General features: G+C 39.6%; 2 protein-coding genes across 2 annotated transcripts in view; both read right to left on the reverse strand.

Annotated features, from left to right (window-relative positions):
- LOC135698902 (splicing factor C9orf78) overlaps positions 1 to 4,965 on the reverse strand; it is a 101,386-nt gene extending 96,421 nt beyond the window's left edge. The window contains exon 1 of the mRNA XM_065219057.1: positions 4,960 to 4,965. The gene's annotated coding sequence lies outside the window, so the exon portion shown is untranslated. The remainder of the gene's footprint in view (positions 1 to 4,959) is intronic.
- Positions 1 to 18,354, reverse strand: part of Prm (Paramyosin) — a 46,969-nt gene that overhangs the window by 14,967 nt on the left and 13,648 nt on the right. Inside the window, exons 3-6 of the mRNA XM_065218640.1 lie at positions 11,634 to 11,720; positions 11,396 to 11,562; positions 9,576 to 10,575; positions 9,400 to 9,512 (exon numbers count right to left, since the gene is read on the reverse strand). Of these exons, the coding sequence (XP_065074712.1) occupies positions 9,400 to 9,512; positions 9,576 to 10,575; positions 11,396 to 11,562; positions 11,634 to 11,720 (1,367 nt within the window). The remainder of the gene's footprint in view (positions 1 to 9,399; positions 9,513 to 9,575; positions 10,576 to 11,395; positions 11,563 to 11,633; positions 11,721 to 18,354) is intronic.

Genomic DNA, 18,354 nt, shown 5'->3' on the forward strand with positions numbered 1-18,354 from the left:
AGGTATTGAAATCTGAGTGAAAACTTATCCGTAATTTTTTTTCGGAAATTACTTCATGATTATAAGACAAATACATTTTGTCTGGGATTTTTATTATTTCATGCAAATCATTTATATAATCAAAATAAACAAAATTATTAACTGAGAAAATCTTACATCACCATTGAATCGTCTTATCTTAATGTTCAACATCTGCATGTTTTCCAAAGGATATGAAATTAAGAATTTATCAGCTTAGATTGAATATTATGGCATTCAGGCAAATCGATTGGAACTTTCGGTGCACTCAATTTTGTTTCAACCGAATCAAAATGTGCACAACACTGCCTGTGCCAGTGTCTTTCGCAAAATGGCAACCACGCATGGCGCAGGAAGACATCTTTCGGGAAGCGAAATAAGCTTCGTTTTACTGATGCACGTGCAGTGTAGCTTCGTATAACATCGCATTTCAACTGCTTATGAGAAACGAAAAAACGAACAACTGGGTACTGTCGTTACAAGAGAGTCATGCACAGTTCATGCACTGATTTGCGTTGTTTACCAACTTGACAAAGAGAGGTGGCAACCGAAGGGTGACTACAATGTGTCTTCGTCAGACCTAGGGTGAAATATAGGTTTCTATGGCAAATATCTTCACAATTCATTCATATTTTGACTTTTCATTCATATTTTAGCTCTTCATGAACCACTCATGCGTTCTCCTGATATTGAACGTTCATTTAATTTGACTCCATTTATTTAAAGCTTTCACCACTTGTCAAATCCTTCAATCGAACAACTTTGAACATATGTCCACACCAATGAAACAACCTGTCATCGAGTTTATTAATATTTTCCCTTTACCCAACCGCTGCCAGTTTCGGTTTTATCTAAATGGTGCATAATTAGCACCACCATTATGTAATAACAGAAAATGCACTGCCTTATGATTCAAATATAGAATATCTCTTTTTCATCCAAATTTCTTCGTCATATTGCACAGGTTCTCTCTCTCTCTCTATGCCCACTATATTTTGAATTATTATCCTTTAGGATTCGTCGTAATCTTCTCTCGGAATTCCTTCGTCAGACAGCATCAGCTGTTTACACTATCAGTTGAAGATCTACACTTCACCTTGATCTGTTGGCGACTGACGCAGGTCACACGGGACCGTACATGAAGACGCTTTCTATTTCATGGATCATTCGTTGAACAGGTAACAAGTGGTCAGAACATTGACCTAATTAAGTGTAAATTATGTTCTCTTACCTTCGACCGGTAGCCTATGGTAGGTCAAATCAATCAAGCATCAATCAATCGGATCGTAATTCAAGGCAATCCTTTTAATTGCATTCGTTCCCGAATCGATCACAACGTATCAATCGTAAACAGTCTGCGGTTGGTACAAAACGCCACCGTATACACTTGCCAAGTCACGTTTTGATGCTATTTCTGTCGCAAACCCTTTTGCTTCTGCTGGGCGTATTAATTATCTCTGCTGAAGCGCGGATTCTTCTTAGATACCTCTCGGTTCGGTGATTTCCATTGTTAATAACAGTTTGTTGCACTCGTATAATTGTGCTAGAAACATTTTCGTTCTGGCATTCTACGCACATGGTTGGCAAGTGTTCGTTATTAATTAGAAGCATAGTGTGGTTTTATGCTGTTTCCATCCAAACAGAGGTCAACGTACAATAATGTAATTTAGGCGGCACTGCGGTAACTTTTCATGCTTTTAGATTTTTTCTTGATTTTGTCACTCGAAAATAATAATAATCAGTCTAATACCCCGTACAGACAATGGCTTGTATCATGTAATATAGGCTGTCTTGCAATAAGCACTCATACATAGGATTTCCAGTGAAAACTAGATGTATGAGTGCTCATTGCAAGACAGTCTATATTACATGATATAAGCCATAGTCTGCACAGGGTATAAGTCTGGGAAGATAATAAATCATATTACACACCAATGAAAAATGTACACAGCTAAAATTCTTCTAAAAATGCTTTGTTTATCGCGTTGTACATCATTACGTCAGAATATGTAGGCAGTTCACTCATATTCACACATCAAATTCTATTAATCGAACTCGTTACTTCTCACAGTCGTAAATAAAGTCTGGAACGCGCAAAAATTGGTCAACTTCAAATTGGTGTATTTCTGTTAAATATGCATAAAAAACTGAAATGATTCATTTGGAAGTTGAGTGTATATACAATGGTTGCTATGATGATTTTTCACCGTTTGCTCTCCAGTTTTCAAAATGACGTCCAAGCGAGAGGAGCAGCGTGTCAAATCGACCGTGACAAACGTTTTAAAAGTGTTCGGGGAGCGTCTATCGACCGCCAGGAAGCCTGGATGCGGTGGCAATGTCTCCCATACTACTGTGCAGCGGGCCAAGAAACAAGCCGGGTTGTCGACGTTTAAGAAGGTGAAGATGGTGAACCGAGATTGCAAACAAAACACGTCGGCAAAGCAGCGGTCCCGAAAGCTGTATATCAATCTGCTCACAAAGTTCGACTGTGTCGTTATGGACGACGAAACTTATGTGAAGGCGGATTTCAAGCAGCTTCCGGGACAGGAGTTTTTTACCGCATCATGAAGTTCGAAGTTCCCGAAAAAAATATTTCGTCTGGCAGGCCATATGCACGTGTGGTCTAAAAAGCGGCATTTTCATTACTACGGGAACCATCAATCAAGAGATCTACGTCCAGGAGTGCCTGGAAAAGCGGTTGCTACCATTCCTAAAGCAACATAAAGAAACGATTTTTTGTCGTCCAATTTTTGCGCGTTCCAGTCTTTAAAACAAAGCATTTGTTTTGCAAATTGACAGTATTTTTTCACTTGCATATAATTCCCTTCTAGATAAACATTTCAAAAGGTCCTATCTGCATTGATCGATTCTCTTCATCGACTTTCTATTCCGTTAATAACTCAGCTGCAAAACCTTTCCCTATTGTATTTGACGTTTAGGATGCTAGATAAGAATCTCCGTTATCAAACTATGTTGTAAAATTAGCGCGAAATCTGTTAGCATAGCAGTAATTATCCAAAGAGAAGGTCGATGAAAAGAATCGATCAAAGCAGATAGGACAATTTGAAATGTTCATCGAGCCTTCATCGTACCTTAATATTATAGCTGATATTACGTAACATATACGTGTGGCTGTCTTGCATTAAACACCACACTCACCGTAGTGAGATTGATTTTCATTATTTTTGCTTTACACCCGAATGCAACCGAAACCGCCATAACGAATGGCAGCAGTCGCTTCGTGTCTGCCATCGGTGAATAGAAAAAAGAGATATTATTATTATACCTTCTTTTTCTAAGAAAACGAGATGCCACGGAATCATTTTTGCCTCCATTCGCTCCATTCTCAGCTTCAACTTTACCCGTTGTGAAAAGTCTCATGAATTTCAAAAGAGATCACGCATGATATTTAACTCGTGATATTGAGAGCGTATTAGCGCAGAAAATATCAATTTGCTAATGATTATGCCATCACTGGTCTTGTACTTAGCGAAAAAAATATCTAAGAAATAAGTACAATACATTAACGATAACCGATCAATAATTTGTTTGAGAAAGTGTATAAGGGAACATTCAATATTTACGTAAGTGAAATCAATAAAATTTTAAATTAGGCTACACCGTTTCCTACGCAAGTGTAATGAATTTAGTGTCAATCCAGACACTCTACTACTTATAAATGTGAGCGACAAAAAATCATCATCATCATAAGCTTTGAAACGCACTCACTTGAAAAAAACGCACTCACACTACTGCAAGCATTTGCATGTGTTTGTGTATCATAAACAGTTTCAATATGGGGGTCACTCAATTGTAAATCTAGTGGATGTATCAACTGGATTGTTCTTGCCATCGATAAGTTGGCCATATTGTTAAGGACAGGCATCCCATATTTTGCACCAATAGAAGCAATAAAATGCATCATAAAAATCAATAATTGACCCATAAAAACAGACGGATGTGTCAATATTTTAGTTGAAATGCTCAATAAAAAATATAAAATGTTCCCTACCTAACTAATAATTTAAACTGCAGATTAGCTTATACAGGTAAACAATGGCTTATGCTATTTTTTGCCTGTATAAGCTAGTCTGTAGCTAAAATTGTTTCTTGGGTAAACAATTTATGAAAGGTTCTCCAAAAAATATTGAAATGATCCATACAAAATATGAAATGCACCAATAAAAAATATGAATTGTTCCATACACTTCGGTGATTTTTTCATCTTTTTTATTGGCCCATTTCCTATTTTTTATTGGGCTATTCCATATTTTTTAGGGAACATTTAATCATACTTGGGAAAATTTCAAAATGCGTCTTTATTGTTGTTGTCCACTGGCGATGAATCTCCACTCACTCATACTCACTCGTACTCTGATCTCCGTGCCGTTGTTGGGTTTCTTCTTCCTGTTGTTGCAGTACTGGCTTCTTCCACTTGAGCAGGAATTCATCCGATGTCTCTCTATTTTACATAAGAAACACATGTTTTTGTACCCTTGGTATAATATATTCCTCTGCCCTGTGGGAATTTCCTTTTAAACGTCCATACATACACTCCGTACACCTGTGTATAAAGGGTGTCCACGATGAAATTGCCACACACAAAATTGATTCGCAAAATTCGAGTTTTCATCCGATTGCCATCAAATTTTCAGGGATTGAGAAATAACTATTAAACTTCATTTTACCATTTTACTCTTATTTTATTTACAGTCCATACGCAAATGCCCGCACCTTGGCCTTAACCCCGGCCATAAGATTCTGCACAACCTGTGAATCAACCGTTTTTTGCATGTAAACCCATACTTTCTTCAGTTCCTCGACTGTCTTCACTACCTTAGGTCGTTTAAGAAGGTGCTGCTTCATAATCGCCCAGTACTTCTCGATGGGGCGGAGCTCCGGAGTGTTGGGAGGGTTGAACATTTTCGGCACGAAATTGACCTTATTGTCCGCATACCACTTCAGCACGTCCTTGGAGTAGTGGCATGAGGCCAAATCCGGCCAGAAGATTGTTGGGACGTTGTGGGCCTTCAGGAGAGGAAGCAGTCGCTTCTGGAGGCACTCTTTTATGTACACCTGTCCGTTCATCGTGTCCTGGGTCACGAAAGGTGCACTCCGCTTCCCGCACGTGCAGATGGCTTGCCAAACCAGGAATTTCTTCGCAAATTTGGACATCTTCTGAGTGCGGACATGCTCCGGAACGCTGAACTTATCCTTGGCCGTGAAAAACAGGTTGCCGGGGATCTGTTTGAAGTCGGCCTTCACATATGTTTCGTCGTCCATGATGCAGCATTCAACTTTCGTCAGCATGTTGAGGTACAACTTCCTGGCACGGGTTTTGGCGGACTTGTTCTGCTTCTCGTCGCGATTAGGGGCCTTTTGTACCTTGAACGTTCGAAGCCCAGCCTTAGTTTTGGCCTTCTGGACAAAACTTCGGCTTAGGTGCAGCTTCTTAGCCACATCCCTAACGGAGGCGTTCGGATTTCGGTTGAAGGCCCCAACTACGCCGTTGTGATTTTTGGTGTTGTACGGAATACTTTTTCCTTCACTTCTGGGCTTCCGATCGGTGGTCAACCGTTCCTCGAACCGCTTAATCACTCGCGACACCGTGGAATTCGCGATTCCCAACGTTTTAGCGATGGAACGATGCGAGAGATCCTTGTTCTCGTGATGAATGCGCAAGATTTTATCACGTACGAGCTGTTCTTTCGACTCCATTTCCGCGAGTTTTGATCACAGGACTTTAAAACTTGCAGGATGTAAATAATGCACTATGAACTAAATCCACCCAAATTTTCATTAAATTCTACCCAACGGTTAAAAAGTTAGAGCAATTTCATAGTGTGGCAATTTCATCGTGGACACCCTTTATGCCGAGGCTCAAGTCAAGGAATTTATCCAGAATGACACACTTCATATCACCACATTTCCCCAGCACCAACGCTAGATTGTAATCTGGGATCATTGGTAGAAGATCATAAACTCTAACGTATTGAATGTTGGGCCCCGCAGGCGTACTTTGACCAACAATCAATACGAAACTAACGATTTTAAATTGGCTCACTACTTGACTAACCTATTGGTCCCAAGCAAACGATTAACGTACCCCATTCGAGTCGAAATTCTACTACTACACAATGTTTGTTTTGATTCGCTATGACACAAAGGAAGCTTAACAGTCTTATGAAAGGACAAATTTTAAATAAAAATCAGTCAAAATATAACTGAGCATCATCTGCAAATAGATACATTTTGCAACTCCTTACTGCTTGAGGGAGGTCGTTAATGTACAAAGAGAACAAGAAAGGCCTCAAAATAGAGCTTTGCTTTGCAAAACGCTGGATACACATGGATTGAGTAAAATTTTCCGCAATCTCCTCAAAAACCTGCTCGAATATGAGGATACTCAAAGAAATTTTTACTCAGTCCAGGAATTTGTACTCAGTCAAATTCAAGCATTTTTTTAGGGATATCGAAGAAAATTTTACTCCGGGACGGGAATTGACAATCGAGCTTCTCACTCTTCTTAATGTTTTTGAAGAATGCCCTTCGGAAAGTTGTGCGTGGTGTTTGATGGAGTTGACCAATGATGGCAGGAATGTAAAATATTTTTTTGTATTTTAATTTGGATTTTACTCGGAGTTTCTACCGCACTTTAGCAGCTTGTACGTCATTTTTGCTCAACACAATAAAAACAACCATAAACAAACAACAATATCCATCACTTAAAAAACACAGTGCACTCAAATTTTCAACTTTCCTTTCGCATATATAAACAATTAACAACGCCATTGACGTCAACATTGATTCCGGTATCACTGCCAGTCAGATTGATGCGATCCCTCTGTCCTTTTTATTCCACGATTGCTACTGTTAAATCGTCCAATCATAAACTGGTTCTGATTTGACAGCAAATTGGCTCGAAATCTCTACCCGATTGTCAAGTCCCGTCCCAGATTTTACTCAGTCTATGAGTAAAAGGTGTTACGGTCAAAATTTGGTTGTCTAAACTTGACACATTTCTTTTAATCGAGCATTTAAAAAACCTGAACACCCATCATTTTGTAGGTGTGTGCGTGCAGAATGATGCTTCTATTTTGATTTTGATAATTGCTATTCAGTTATCAAAATGGCGTCCAAGCAAGAGCAGCAACGCATCAAAATATTGCATGCGCATTGCGAAAATCAGAACTACTCGCACGCCGAGTTAGTAAAATCGTTAAAACTGCGCAGGAGTTTTATACGGTAACTGGAAGGGGAAAGGTGGCAGACGTTTTAAAGCATATGAAACTGACAAAGTTTGCTAAGAAATATCTGGTTTGGCAGGATATATGTACCTGTCACTTGAAAACCGACAGATTTCATTGCAACCGGGACCGTCAATCAGGAAATTTACGAGAACGATTGTCTGGAAAAAAAAGTCTGCTGCCTTTCCTGAAGCAACACGATTATTTCGTGCTGTTTTGGCCGAATTCAACCAATTTATACGCATTCTTGTTTGACCTTATTTTAATTGTAACACCCTTTAACGTGCATTCTTGCGAATATGAGTGAACATATACTCAATTTTGAGTCGACTCATAGGCTATGCAGGCACAGACAATTTATTCCTTAAGGGGATAGGAGACATCAATAATTTTTGAAAATTCATACGCAGTTTTTTAGTTTAAAACCAAAATTCTGTCAATGAAAATGTGTTCACTGTGCTCCGGTTGGCAAGAAGAATGCAATGCATTTTCATGAACGTAAATTTGGTTTTGAACGAAAAGACTGCTTTTGAATTTTTGAAAATTAATGACGTCCCCTTTCACTTTAACTGTTATGTGTGTGACGAGGTACCAAGCAACACGGTACCAACACGGTGTAAAAAAAGCAAAACAATAATTAAACGTGGATAGCGGTTAATACGGCTTGTGGACCACAGTACAATGTTTGTAATTAGTTTTTAAAAGCGTCTAAGGGATAATTCTAAAATAAGCTTTTGAATAAAGCTATTAGAAGAAGCTTCCGAATGATGCTTTTGAATAAAGCATCTAGAAGGAGCTTCTGAATGAAGCTTTTGAATAAAGCTTCTAGAAGAAGCATCTGAATAAAGCATCTAGAAGGAGCTTCCGATTAAAGTTTATCTAGAAGAAGCTTTTGATGAAGCTTTTAAGGTGATTTCTTATAGCGTCCTTTTTGCATTACACTTCGCAATTTCACAAGTCATAATATTAAGCTTTTCGTGAATGCAAGTAATAGAAACTACACCCTTAGAAATAATTGTGTAAATTTAGGTGCTCTGAGACTGACATATACGAGCGTCAATTTTGACATAAAATTGAGTCATAATAGACGCGAAATTCAGCTCAACCAATCGTAATTTCGAACTTTTCAGTCTGGGAGCATTTATACATGCCATGTTTTGTTTACGTCTCATCATTTATGTCAAAGATGGATTCGGTCACGTGTAAGATTAGGTATTTCTAAGTGTGTATTATTTGTTGTTTGCCGCTAAGAAACTAGCAATTTCTGAAATTTAACGATTCAGGTGCTCTTAAAATTGCTAAGTGTGATAATATAAGAAAAATAACTTCACAAGAAAACACCTTAAAAGAAGTTTTGATCAAAGCTGCTGAAGATTCTAAAATGAGATTAAATAAACCTTGTAAAATAAGAAAAAATATGCTTCTCAACTTCGATATCATCTTTCTAAAAGAAGCTTTAATATGTTCATTTTATAAAACTTCTTTAAGGAACATCTAAAAGCTTCTACAAGAAGTTTCTATAAAACATTTAAATAAAGCATTTAAACCACAGGCAAACATAGCAATGTTTCTTAGTTGGTAGTACCGCCACCTGTGGCGCGCATAGTCAATTGTATTGCGTTTGACGTTTATACACTAACGCCATCTGTTAACAGTGTACTCAACAGATGGCGGTAGCGTTTGAGCGACGATGTTTTACAGTGAGAAATGTAAGCGCTTTCAAATGCTTAGGAAGCATTTCCAGAAAAAAAGATAAATTTATGTTTTCACCATTATCAAACGAACATTGAGCTTCAAATACAGAAATCAAACAAATTCTGATATGTTCGTTGTTCATATGGTAGTAAATAGCTTTGAAGAAAATGAGCATTTTTTTCAGTCAACTATCCACAGCTCGATATCCCTGCAAACTGTAAAACTGATAAATGGAGTGTTATTGACAGTAGATAGCTAAACACTTATGTGTTTATTTTTTGAGAATTGTCATATCCGACATACATCTTTAATGAACTTTCAATTTTTTTAGATGCTTCTGTTGAAATTACTAAAGTTTCTGGTAATTTTTTCAGGTTGAATTTGCCAAACGATGATCAGTAGCACTTATCTAGTTTTTAGTATATCAATAAAAACTTACCGGATAACTTCGATTTCCTCGTCCTTCTCCATCAGGCGACGTTCGGTGGTATGACGGAACTGACCGAACTCAACGGACAGAGCCTGGCCACGCTTCTCCTCAGCTTTGCGTCCCTAAAGAAACGATCCATGGTTCAGTAGATGCTTGGTTGCTGATCCAATATTATCAATACTTACGGCTTCGGCTTCCTTGTAGGCGGCGGTCAACTCCTCGCGTTCGTTCTCCAATCGACGCAGCTCGACTTCATAGTCATGAAGGCGACGTGTCAGCTCGGTGACGGTGCTGCGGGCCTCGTGCAAGTCCTTTTGCATTTTTTGGTTATCCCGGGACAGCTGGTCCTTCTGGTCGCGGGTCGCATCCAGTTCGTGGCTCAGGCGCTGATAGTCCTGGGTCTTTTGTCTCAGATCGCGTTGCGACTGGTCGTAAAGGGTAATGGTTTCCTCCAGGCGGGTCTTGATTTCGATATTTGTTTTCTCGAGAATTTCGATACGTTTGGTGTATTCGCGGATGCCATTGTTGGCCTTTTCCAAGTCGATAAGGAGAATTTCGATTTCACTCGACATGCGGCTCTTTTCCTTCTCCAGCTTGGACAAACGAGCCTGAAGTGATTCAATGTGTTCCTCCGATTCCTGGATGCGGATGGTGTACTTGCGACGGATTTCCTCAATCTCTTCATGGCGAGCCATGCATTCAGATTCGTACTTCGACTTGAAGGTAGAGGCATCACCATTAGCCTTCACCAGCTGTCGTTCCAGATCCAAACGAGCTTCAGATTCTTCTTCCAACTGCAGACGGACCGACTCCAGTTCAGTTTCGACCTGATGCAGGGTCGACTCCAGTATGGAACGGCGCCGATCATCTTCCTCGAGGCGGCGTCTGGCATCTTCGAGATGAGTATTGAGCTGCGTTCTGGAGAAGCTAATGCTTTCAATGTTGATCTTTAGATCCTGAACCTGCTTGATCAGATCGATGTTCTCCTGGGATAGACGAGTCTTGTGAGAGGTAATGTCAACAATGGTGCGGTTCAGCTCTTCGATGCGAATGTTCAATTCGGTCACGTGGACTTCCAACTTTTCGATAGTCTTAATACTGACGGTCTTATCCTTAGAAACGCTTTCGATCTGGGACAGCAGCTCGTAGATCTCGGCTTGCAGTTTGGACTTCTCCTTCTCAACTCTGTTGATGAAAAGCAGAATACGAGTCAGTGAAAGGGGTGAAATTATTGATGAGATGTTTCAAAGGAACGCTGTTCAACATTTTAAAGATAATATTTATCCCAAGACGGGGGTTTGTGAATCATCATTTTAACGTCACTCTGGAATTCGCACTCCTGCTCGGGAGCAGTACTGGTCAAACATACGAGGTCTAACCTACGTGCGAGCATGTGACTAAAATTAGCGCAGATTTTTCGTTTCCATCTAACGACTCTGATGCGAGGAAGATGTGTTTACGCGAGAGACTCTCTCGTCGTGGTGATCATCATTGTCATTATTTTTAACATTGGTTTGAGAGATGTTCTCGTAGTTTTTCTCTAAACCTAGGCGTCAAGTTAAAACGAACCGATTGTGTATGTTTATATGAAAAATAACCGTGTGAGGTTGGATTTTTTTCATTTTTCCACCAGCATGTTTTGTGATGACCAATCTCACCGAGCAAAAGTTCGAAGGTGACGTGTGCAAAGATGGAACGTGATTAAAATTTCGATGCAATGCTAAAACGGGACCAGAATTGTAATAGAATGGGAAAGGTCCAGAAAACGCTAACTGCTGATTTCAGCTAGTAAATTTTATTGGAAGAGGCTCAAAATTTCCCACCCACACGACACTGTTAGGTGTTTCCTTGCAGCTGGTGCAAACAGTGTGAAACGAGGTCGAAATGATGAATCACATAATGAATATTTAGCTTCCTACGCTTTCTAAACGGTTGACAGTAGGTATTATGAGCGCAATTTTCCCCCCGTGTGGGCGACAGAATGGAATGCGTGAAAATTACCCACCTCTGTTTGGTCTTGGTCAGTGATTCGATTTGCTCGCTGAAATCAACGACAATTTCCTGGTGTTTCTTCTTCAGAATGTGAGCGGTTTCCTCCGATTCCAGGTGCACATCTTCGAGCAGCTTGCGCAGTTTGTTCAGTTCAGCGTCACGTTTGCGGTTGATTTCCAGCTGACAAAGTTTGAGAAAGGATTCATTTAATTGTGGTTTGTAACGGCCTGAAGAGCGATTCATCAACTAACCTGACTTTCGCAACCACCTTCGGCCTCCTCGAGGCGCTCTGACATCTGAATGACTTGCACGCTGAGGTCGGCCTTCTCGCGCTCGATCTGAAATCATATTTTATATGAAGAAATTGAAATTTGTTAATTATTTAAACTATTGGCAGGATAAGAATAAAATATTTAAATTTTCTATGGGCTGCTCTTCTTCTCCATGGCTCCCGTCTTTATTAGAACTCATGTCTGTCCACATCTCAGTTTTCTGAATTGAAAGCTGTTTATGCTTAAAGTTGCATGATGTTGTCCATTGTGTGGCATGCACAATGGTACACAATGAATTCAATGTAAACGTAAGCAGGGTTGCTTCGACTCACTTCGCTATTAAAAATGTGTTTCGGTACTATGGAATTCGATGCTATAGTGATATTTTGTACCTGTAACTTACAAGTAGAGTTTGAAACGTATGTGTTTTACACATAAAATCCACCAATTTAGCTTTTAGAGAGTCACAATCAGCGATTTAATGAAAGAGGTATTATAATCCATATTCTCGTTTGCATTCGAACCATATTTTTGATTCAAAAAAACTATTTGTTGAAACAATTTATGCTACCTAATCCTTCGTAAGTGTTTGCTGTTAATACTGATGAGATGTGCTCAGTAAATCGCCGCTTACAGTCGAGAGTAAGTCAAGAGACTCGTGCTGCAGAGGCAGCATGAACTGAATATTCAAATACTATCGGTGAGTGAATCCCTGTAAAAGTGATAACGTTACATTTCTGACTGTTCACCTGCATTCCATTTCAGACACTTCTATTCATGATGCTTTCGATGTCCATTTTAAAACAGCACAGCAGTCTACTAGAGATGTTACGACGCGAAAGATGTTCAAGATTTCCGCGTACATAACTTTAAATGACTTAAATCCATTGCAAAAACCATTCACAAAAATCACGGAGAGAAGAGGCCCGAGGTGCATCCCTGATGTAATGAGAAACGGATCGGAATGACAGATGCACTACAGTTTGTAAGATACGAGAAGACCCAATAAGTCAAACCTATCCGGAAAACTAAATCATCTGAGTTTTTCCACTGTCATCTGTTCTGTGATCCGCACGTTATCGTTTTTGTGAATTGATGTTGTTAGAGCCTCAATGTACTTTGCAGGAAATTCACTTTCAGTAAGTCGTAATCGCGGATCTCAGTAAAATTTGTTTCTGGGGATCTCAGCTGAGCAAAATTTGGCGGCGAAAATTTGCCGAAGTTGATATCCGGGTGCATCATCAATATGATCTCTAATATTGTGATCTATGGTATCTGATAATCAAGCTTCAATCAAGTCATGACATTCGAATCAATGATGATGTAGTTTTTTTTTCAAAATATTCATGTGATTTAAAGTGGGGGCTTCCCATTGCTCAGTCGGTAAAGGCGCAGCATTAAAGCAAAACCATGCTGGAGGTGGTGACAACATCATGCTACTGCAGGCTTAAAGTTAAGAACCGGCGTTAAGTCACAGTAGGGACGTACTAAAGCCAAAGTAAGAAGTAACTCTAAGACTAGAAGGTCCCGAAGAAATGTGCTCAACTTGTTGGCTCAGCTCTGGTACTATCTTCGCTACAAAGCTAATCGATGCACCCCTCGAAACATAGGAAAATCCACGAAACCCCTCATTGTATCTGTCAAACTTTCATAGAGAATCAAAACAAACATAGTGTAGTACTAGAATTTCAACTAGAATGGGGTACGTTAATCGATTTGCTTGGGACCAATAGGCTAGTCAACTAGTGAGCCAATTTCAAATCGATAGTTTCGTATTGATTGTTGGTAGTACTCAATAAGATGGCTAATCATTATGTTTTGGAAGATTGTTTGTGTCAAACAAATTCGCGTAATGCAAATGACAGAACTAGCGGGATATATTAAAACTTATTTTTGATGCAATTACACCAATAAAATCAATTAGAAAAAATAAGATTTTATATTTTTTAAGTTCTGTACACGCTTTGCCAGTGGCTGCTTGTCATTAAGTTACATATGCAATATAAGGCAATTAGCAGCTGCAGAACTTTGTTGTAAAAAAGTCGCTTGCATTTATGCATCGCAACTTATGGCAATCATCTTTACGTATAGTTTTATTATACCATTTCTTATCAAGACTATAATTTCGTGCGTTGTTGCTTTCAGATAAAAGTTTTTATTTTAATTAAATTTTATGTGTAGTGAAATTTTAATTTTTTTTTTAGCTGTAGATAAAAGATGTCTCTTATCAGTTTGAATTGTACGTCATTTTTCACAGAATATAGAATAGTGGTTCAGGATAGATTTAGGTCAAGTTCAAGGTCACACAACCGGAAACGGAATAATGAACTACCCAAGTAACAATTTGGATTTTATTAGGGTTCTGTAGACCATGATTTAGACTTGTAGAATGCTTTAAAACCTCGATTAAACTATCAATGTTACTTGGGTAACTATAACGCTGCTTCATTATTCAGCGCCAATTAATCTTCGTTTTGTTCTTTCTGTGGCTTTTCAGGTATTTTGTTGAACCCATGTAGTTTTCTCGAATGAACGCTGTTACGACTTCCACATTAAATGCGACGCTCATCATGGTGCTGGAACAACATTTGTACTAAAAAAAAAATGTCATCCTCAATACCATCACCATTCGAAAGACTACCCCTGATTTTTTCATCTAGGGAAAATTGAGTCGTAGAATTCAGTTCTGGTCTTCAATAAAGGGTTAAACACGCACATTAACGTGGAGCACGATTCATGGATTCCGATTTTTCTTTTTCAATAGACCAACTATTCATCTATAAAAAATATCCAAAACTTATATATATCTATACAACGTATGCTAAAACTGATTAAAGACATGCCACGCCCAAATTGACTATCTACTTACTGGGCCGAGGTATTTTCATTATAGTGAAGATAAAATTTTGAATAGAACTAGTGCAAAATACCGATTCTTAAATTAAAGGGTGTCCACGATGAAATTGCCACACACAAAATTGATTCGCAAAATTCGAGTTTTCATCCGATTGCCATCAAATTTTCAGGGATTGAGAAATAACTATTAAACTTCATTTTACCATTTTACTCGTATTTTATTTACAGTCCATACGCAAATGCCCGCACCTTGGCCTTAACCCCGGCCATAAGATTCTGCACAACCTGTGAATCAACCGTTTTTTGCATGTAAACCCATACTTTCTTCAGTTCCTCGACTGTCTTCACTACCTTAGGTCGTTTAAGAAGGTGCTGCTTCATAATCGCCCAGTACTTCTCGATGGGGCGGAGCTCCGGAGTGTTGGGAGGGTTGAACATTTTCGGCACGAAATTGACCTTATTGTCCGCATACCACTTCAGCACGTCCTTGGAGTAGTGGCATGAGGCCAAATCATCGTTCAATTTATAATATTAACTGAAATGGACTGAACTTAAGCTAAATGAAACGAATTGTAATTTGTAACTTGTATGCAAGTCAGTTGCCTACACTTAAAGAGGTTAGCGAAAACGTATTGCTTACGTAGCTTCTCCGAAGAGTTTCATTATTCGTGTTTTTCGTTACTCGTATAGAGAAACCCGGATAGGATAATTCTGAAAGTTGTTAGCAGTAGAAGGCAACAAGATAGATAGACCGAGTTCGATTGAAGAGGGAAAGAGATACTTTATTTGATCTCTCACAATAGTGACTATCAAAATCCGTTGAACTTCTATTTCCGGTAATCATGCCTTGGGACTTTTCTGAGGAAAATCAGTAATCACCTCTTTCACTTTGATCCTGAGTGTGATAGGAAAACGTGAAGTGTCCTCAGATTTATTTTAATCGATTCTTAATGTTCCCCGTATAGGCTAAAGCTAGATAGGTTTGTAGTGCGATCATTGTTGTGCGAGTTTTGTGTAAGCGTTCCAAATAACTGCAAGGTAAAACCAGTCTACGAAATTTGTGTGTGCCGATAATATGTTAATTGTGTCGTTTTCACGGTCAACGACTTTCCGCGTGTTCGTTTTATTTAGTGCTCGACAGCCAACAAACCGACCGCTCATCAATAGCGCTGCCTCAATTGGCCTCGCACCGCGGCTTTGTTTCTCGTCGCCAACCCTCACCACGCTCGGGTATCAAAGCTTCCATTGCCTATTGGAAGGAAGTTGCCTGCGTTACCAAGGCATTCCGGCTAACGTCCAGTAAGCCACCATTCGCTGACTGAGGCTCGGCAACCCGTCACCCAGACCGGTTCACGGCACCACGTGAAAGTACAAAGTTGCAAAGTTACAACGACGGCATAAGCCGGGCAAAAGCCCGCAAAGCTTGCCAACGTATGCACTTGCATGCAAGGCCGTTAGCACGGACACACAATGATAGCGCGCTAGGCGAATAGTCGATCGACCGCACTAGTCAGTTAGAGGGGAACAGAAGATAGGCCGGCCAAGATCAAGTTTGTAAATATGTAAATAAAAACCCTATCGATAAAACCAAACTGAATAGATGTAGAATTTCAACTCACAAGGTAAATCAGTGTTCAGTGTTAGTAAGTTTTGATTGAGAGAGTCTGAAGGTTGTTTCACATTTCGTTCGTCATGTTTAGTATTTTTGTTTTTGAATTGGTTGTATTACTCGTCTTCTAAATCAAGCTCGAATTGATGGGTCAGAGGGATTGCTTTCTGTGATGTTTTTCGGACTCGTTAGTAAGGATCTTGGGGTTTCGGTGGGTATGCTCGCTCCTTTCTTGAGTCTTTCGGGTCTGTTGGTCTTGTTCCCGACACTGTTGACGAATTTTAGAACTGGCTTATTTGGCCAGTATCTAGCCGGGCATCGTGAAACACGACATGTGGTCCTCTCCGGAGCTGGCGGTTAAGCCATCCGTTTATTTAACCGATCAGGAACAAACAACAGCACCGTAGCTGCCTCGGAGCCGCTACAGTATCCTGCCAAATTGTATCCAAATTTATATAAAACAGTTCATGTGTTAACAGATGAGTGGATTTGAGTTTAGGCACTGGTGAAAATTTGACTGGAGAACGGGGCAAAGTTTACTAAAAATTCTAAATCGGTTCACTCGTCCATATTATAGATTTTTTGGCAACCATGAAAAATAAATGATCTTACTGGCATCCGTGAATAATTTTCATGCCATCATAGAGCTCTTCGTTGTACAGTTTTGTTTTGTTTTGTTTTGTTTCGTGCTAAAAAGTTCAAATGAAGTGCACAGCAAATCTTTGCAACAATGAATCAAAGAGTAGTTTCCTTCTTCCGATTTCCGCGAAATAAATCGGATATGGAGTTTGGAAAGCGTTTTGTGCTGATAATATTACAATACTTTCCCCGCTAAAAAACACCATGATGATGTCATGCTCGTTTGGCTACACTAACTGATAGTTCGTTTGGCTACATTCTACTTTGCCTCTGCTTATTTATGGTATCTTCAGTATCCATAGTCCATATGAGAGTCGATAAATCATTTTGATCAGTGAACTGAAATCCGAATATTATTGCTTGAACTGAAATTTATGTTCTCTGTGAAGCAGTTTGTGCTTGAGTTTGTTTATTTTGGAACTCCTTATGATGCGTTATGATCGAGTAATTACATTGTTATATACTACATTACTTACAGTTTAGGTGATCATCGTATATAATTATGCCATACATCGCATTATGTTTCAGTTAAATAGAATATAATGCAAATTTCCGACTTATAAGCGAAGAATAATTTTTCCATCGTACTGCTGCCAACCTTTATCAAATTCCCAACATTTTTTATGAGGAATCCGAGATTACGGCTGACAAACTGTTGGCCTATATACAATCATCTAACAACATGAAGGCCCCAGGTTTGGACCAATTTATGAATCTAGAACTCAAACACATGAGTTCCAGATTCTTCAACCAACTGGTACTCATTTTTAATCAGTGCCTTAAACTTGGCTACTTCCCTTCGTGCTGGAAGTCAGCTAAAGTCATCCCCATCTGGAAGCCTAGGAAAGATCCATCCTCTCTTTCAAGTTACCGACCCATCAGCCTTCTCTCGGGGTTATATAAGCTGTTCGAAAGGACAGTCTACCACCGGCTCCTAGCATCTGCCGATGAAAACAACTTATTGCTCGAAGGACGCTCGACTGTCTGTGACGCAGACGGAACAAGTCTGTATCCAAAATATCTGCCATGGCATTGTTGGACGTTGAAAAAGCGTTCGATAATGTCTGGCATGATGGCCTGGTCTACAATGTGCCCCGATACGGTCTTCCAATCTTCCTTGTGAAGATCATAAGAAACGATCTCTCGGGCAGGCCATTCTGAGGCTCTCTGAATGGCATCACACCGGATGCCTTCAACATCGGTGCGGGTGTTCCACAAGGAAGCATTCTTGGACCCATCTTGTTGAACCTGTTCAGCTCCGATGTGCCGGCTCTCCCTGATGGTGGATCGTTGTCCCTGTTTGCAGATGACATATCCATTATCTATAAGGGTTGGGTCATCGAAGCTCTGACCGCCAAACTTCAGAGAGGACTGGATGTCATGTCTGACTATTTCGACAGCTGGAAGATCCGTATAAACGTGGTGAAGACCCAGGTCATCATATTTCCTCATTCCAAATCTCCCAGACTTGTTCCGTCTGAGAATAATAAAATCAACTTAAACGGCACAGTCGCGATTAACGGCAATGAAATCAAAATGCAACATCCTGATGAAATCCCTGTATCGGCACAGGAGATCCACCCTGTGCCTGAAAAA

Source organism: Ochlerotatus camptorhynchus, unplaced genomic scaffold, assembly GCF_037179485.1.
Source record: "Ochlerotatus camptorhynchus isolate MF236.1 unplaced genomic scaffold, CSIRO-AGI_Acam_v1.1 ptg000008l, whole genome shotgun sequence".
Lineage (NCBI taxonomy): Eukaryota > Metazoa > Arthropoda > Insecta > Diptera > Culicidae > Ochlerotatus > Ochlerotatus camptorhynchus.